The following is a 4,902-nucleotide window of genomic DNA, read 5'->3' as shown; positions in this document are numbered from 1 at the left end:
TTTTGAAATACCATCTCTATTTGCTCCTCCCAAGAGGTCTTAGTTGTCAGTGCCTCTGCCCTGAATCCTTTCCCCCATATTCAAAAGAATAGAGAAGTGAGCTAGAGTTGGACTAGCACCTCAGGTATATCTCCTGCCTGAGCTCAACCTCACTTTTGCATCCAGTCTTACCATGCTCCTCAGTAGGAAGGAGTTTAGTGGTAGTGGATAGACAGCTGAAATATTTTGAATCAGATGAATTTTGTCCTGCTGCCTGAGTCCTGGCTGCTTCTAGCTCGTATTTTTCAATAGCAACGCCTTTCCACTTCTGGAAATCTGGAGAATGAAACAACAGCAACAACTACAAATACTGAGGCATAACATAATCTGAGTTCTGTGTCATCCAAAAATAGATATATTGAGGAGTGGATATTTTGTTTCAGGTTTTGTTACCACCATGAAGATTCTCATGCTAATTATGATGAGCTTACCGGGTGTTTTAGCATGCTCATCAGTAGGAATGTGCTTGCTTTCTGAGAAGATATATTTGGAATCTTCTTCAGATGTTGAAGTTTCTCCTCCTACCTGAATCCAGTTCATCCTACATGGGGCAGGAGCAACCTGTTGGAATATCTGGAACCCTGAAAATGTAGCAATATCAACAATCATTGAGATATAGCACAATATGTGCTCTATATCATTCCAAAACAGATATGTTTTGTGACTATTTTATTTCAGGCATTACTACGCTTGGAACTTCCTCTCTCTCTAATTACAATGACTTTCCCATTCAAAATTTCAAAGTAAAGGTAAACAACAATTATTGTAATCATGGATGAAGTAGATTTTCTGTGATAGAATATCTTGAATGTTATATTTTAAGAAATGTACATAGATTATTGGAAACTGAATCATAACTAAAATGTGATGTTCAATCACTAAAGGATGGATATTAATGTTAGTTGAATTTCTCCATGAGAAATTGTGCAAATAAAATATTTGTAGAATGCTTATGAAGAGCCGTTCATTGTGACCTGTTTATTATATATATATATTTATGTATATATTCATAAATATAATAGATATATTTGAACTATATTATAAATATATTTACAAATATTATATATATTACAAACATATACATTCATATATTTACAAATATCTTATATGTAAATATATATTTATATATCTACAAATACATTTATTATATGTACATTATATATACATATTTACAAATATATTTACCAATGCATTTACTATATATACATCATATATAAGTTACAAATATATTTATATATATTGATATAAATATACAATAGTAATTATATATAGTAAATATATATTAATACAATATAAATATACAATAGTAATAAATATATAAAATATATATTTATTACTATTGTAATAAATAAATGAATACATATATATATCTCCAAGACCAGTAGCCATTTATATATTCCCGACCCAGAACTCTCATCCAGAGGCAGGAGTCTACTGGGTTCTCAGCTTCCTCCCTTTCATCCAGGCTTTTCTTTTCACTGTGAACTCACTGTCCATTAGGAGCTCTTTTTTAGGCACTTGAGAGATGTTGAACTCTGTAGGGATCTTCTCAGAAAAGGTGATTGTATTTTGCCTTGTTTCAAAGGCTTGCCTCCCTCTCTGTATGCCCTAACACAGCCACAACCCATTTCATTCAAACCATCAAATACTAAACTCTCACAACTCTTCTTTTTCCAATACACTGAGGACATAAGAGGCTTATTGGCATAGTGCATGGAAAATTTGGCATGTGGATGTGTTCAAATTCCGTACTAAAGTCATCTTGTAGGATTAAAGGACATGAAGAAGAAAATTAATGCAATTTATTGATGTTTAGGTTTGAAATTTCATATGTAAGTACCTAAGATGGCCATGTGAATGTCTTTTCATGTGGGCGTGTGGAATAGGGGTACATGAACCCGAAATGTGTCAGAATTCTCTGGTATGTGTTATCTGAGATATGTACTCATTACATCAATGTGGAAAATGGCATAGTCTTAGGTATTATGAATATATCCTAAATATGTTCTAGTTCCCATCAGGGGAATATTATTGTTGGTAAATGGGTGCTTTGAATGGTATGCTTTTTTATGAGTATGTATATGGTGTGTATATTTGTGTTTGAGTTGTGTGTTTAAATGTGTGCTTGTGTTCTCTCTTAGGATGGACATGTTACATATAAGAGGTTGTGGGTCTGTAAAGGAAAGAAAACTTTGTCATCCATGGATATTTGGGTGAGAATATTTGCATATAAAAATGCCCTCCCTTCAGAACATGTGAGTTTTCGTGAGATTGGTCTAGCATTACAGAGTTAAAACAGGTTTTGTGAGGCAATATGAAGTGCTTGTGGAACTAATGTGTCAAATAATAAACTGGAGAATGGCTCTATGTAGGAATTAGAGGGCAAAAGAGTACCTGTGTAATACTAATAGAAAATAAAAATGAAGAAGAGGTGCTCACATGAGGGAATAAATAAAAGGAAGGAGTGATGTGGCCATACTTAACAAAAAGAGGTATAACTTGTTTGGGGGTGAGCTTGAGTTTGTGCCTCTGAGGAGGAAAATTGTGAACAAATCCCTACACACATCTTGCACTGTCTACTGTCTCACTAAAAGCTGCCCTAGTTTTCAAAAGCAGGTTTGTGCTGAGGAATTTTGTTATGTTTTTGAAGAATCCCTATTTGTCCCTGCCAAGAAGCCTTAGCATTAATCCCTCTGCCCTGAATCCCTTTTCTGTACTCTAAAAAGTACTGAAGTGAGAGCAAGGGTTGGACTGGCAGTTCAACTGTATCTCCAACCAGAGCTCAGATCCCACCTTTGCATCTGCTTACCATGCTCATTAGTAGGAATGAGTTTCCTGGCACAGGAGACACGGGTGTAATATCCTGAGGCAGATGAACTCTCTCCTGATGGTTGAGTCCAGACAAAGGCCAACATATGTGACTCAGAAGCAACTTCTTGAAGATTCTTGACTTCTGAAGAATGAATCAACAAAAACAATCATTGAGAAGTGGCATTATCTGAGCTCTGTGTCATTCAAAAATATACTTTAAGTGGACATAATGTTTCAGGCATTGTTAACACTTACAAAAATTCCTATTATCATTTAAGTCTTTGCAGTGTTCTAAAACTAAAATAAACATATGATAAAATTGTGTGTGTGATAGATGTCACTGTTATTAAATATCTTGAATGTGATACTTTGGGAAATGTATGCAGAATATTGCAAATGAATCAAAAATAAAATATGATAGGAAATGACTAAAAGATATTATTATTATTATTATTATTATTATTATTATTAGCTTTATGTTCTCATGAGAAATTCTACAAATAAAGAATATGGAGGATACGTTTTATAAAGAAAAATTTATCTTGACAAATTTATATATATATAAATATATACACATAATATTTACATAGTTACTTTTATGTGTATAAATATTTTTCTTTATACAATAGCCATTCAGGCATTTTATCCCTGGAGTAATTACTCCAGAGGCATAAATTCTACTGGACTTTCACCCTCCTTCCTCTTTTTGTAGGCTACCCATCCAAGCTGAGCTCAATCTTGGGGTTTCTTTTGCAAACACAAAAGAGAGGTTTACCACTTCGGGGAAGGATCTTCTCATGAAAGGCAATTGTTTGTATTATTACCTTTACCAGGAAGAAGTTCCTCATTTTGATATGTCCCATGGAGAGACATACCCCATTTTCCTTCCACCATGTACAGTTTATTAAAACTCTCATGACTCCATTTTCACTTCAATGAGAACATAAAGGCTCAAGGGCATTGGAAGTTTATGGAAAGGGAAAGCTGTCTCTGATTCATTCAAATTCTGTACTAGAAGCATCTCTGAGGGTCATGGGACATGTTGATGTAATTTATTGGTTTCTAAGAAAGAAAATTTCAAATATAAGGAGATAAATTGGCTATGAGAATGTCCCTGTGTGTGTGTACATGTGAAATAGGTGTGTATATATCATAATGTTTCAGAATGATCTGTGTGGTATGTGTTTTTTGAAGAGTATAATTGGTACACCTATGTCAAAATGTGATTGTAATAGGTCTTGTGGAAATACATGTGTGATGTGGTACCTATCTGGTGAATGGTGCTGCTAAGGGAGAAGATGCTGAGTGTGTTTATGTATATATGTGTTTGTGTTAATGTGTTTTTGTTTGTGGGTATGTGTGGTTATTATTTGTTATGATGGTACATAGTGCAAAATGAGTGAGTGCAGGTTCTATCCAGGGCTGAAAGCACGGTCATCTGTGTACTTTTGGGTGAGAACATCTGTGCTTTCTCTTTAGGGCATATGAATTCTCTAGATTGTGGTCTAGCATTACAGAGTTAATACAGATTCTGTGGGATGAAATTTGATCTTTTTTTTTGTTGTTATAATTATTGTATTTTATTATTGTTGTTGTGCCTAGTTCATAACTTAAACTTTATCATAGCTATGGATATATACTTTTATTTTATTTTTATTTTTTTAAATTTTTTATTGTTGGTTGTTCAAAACATTACATAGTTCTTGATATATCATATTTCACCCTTTGATTCAAGTCGGTTATGAACTCCCATTTTTACCCCATATACAGATTGCAGAATCACATCAGTTACACATCCATTGATTTACATATTGCCATACTAGTGTCTGTTGTATTCTGCTGCCTTTCCTATCCTCTACTATCCCCCCTCCCCTCCCCTCCCCTCCCCTCTTCTCTCTCTACCCCCTCTACTGTCATTCATTTCTCCCCCTTGTATTATTTTTCCCTTTCCCCTCACTTCCTCTTGTATGTACTTTTGTATAACCCTGAGGGTCTCCTTCCATTTCCATGCAATTTCCCTTCTCTCTCCCTTTCCCTCCCACCTCTCATCCC

General features: G+C 34.5%; 1 protein-coding gene across 3 annotated transcripts in view; it reads right to left on the bottom strand.

Annotated features, from left to right (window-relative positions):
* LOC107144785 overlaps positions 1-4,902 on the bottom strand; it is a 34,209-nt gene that overhangs the window by 17,889 nt on the left and 11,418 nt on the right. For 2 of the 3 annotated variants that reach the window (XM_015488619.2, XM_048792029.1), the window contains exons 4-5: positions 471-620; positions 172-315 (exon numbers count right to left, since the gene is read on the bottom strand). In XM_015488619.2, coding sequence (XP_015344105.2) covers positions 172-315; positions 471-620 — 294 coding nt within the window. The remainder of the gene's footprint in view (positions 1-171; positions 316-470; positions 621-4,902) is intronic. The other variant, XM_015488623.2, reaches the window with a different exon arrangement.

This window comes from Marmota marmota, unplaced genomic scaffold (assembly GCF_001458135.2).
Source record: "Marmota marmota marmota unplaced genomic scaffold, marMar, whole genome shotgun sequence".
In the NCBI taxonomy this organism is placed as follows: domain Eukaryota; kingdom Metazoa; phylum Chordata; class Mammalia; order Rodentia; family Sciuridae; genus Marmota; species Marmota marmota.
This window is presented reverse-complemented; position numbering and strand designations above follow the sequence as displayed.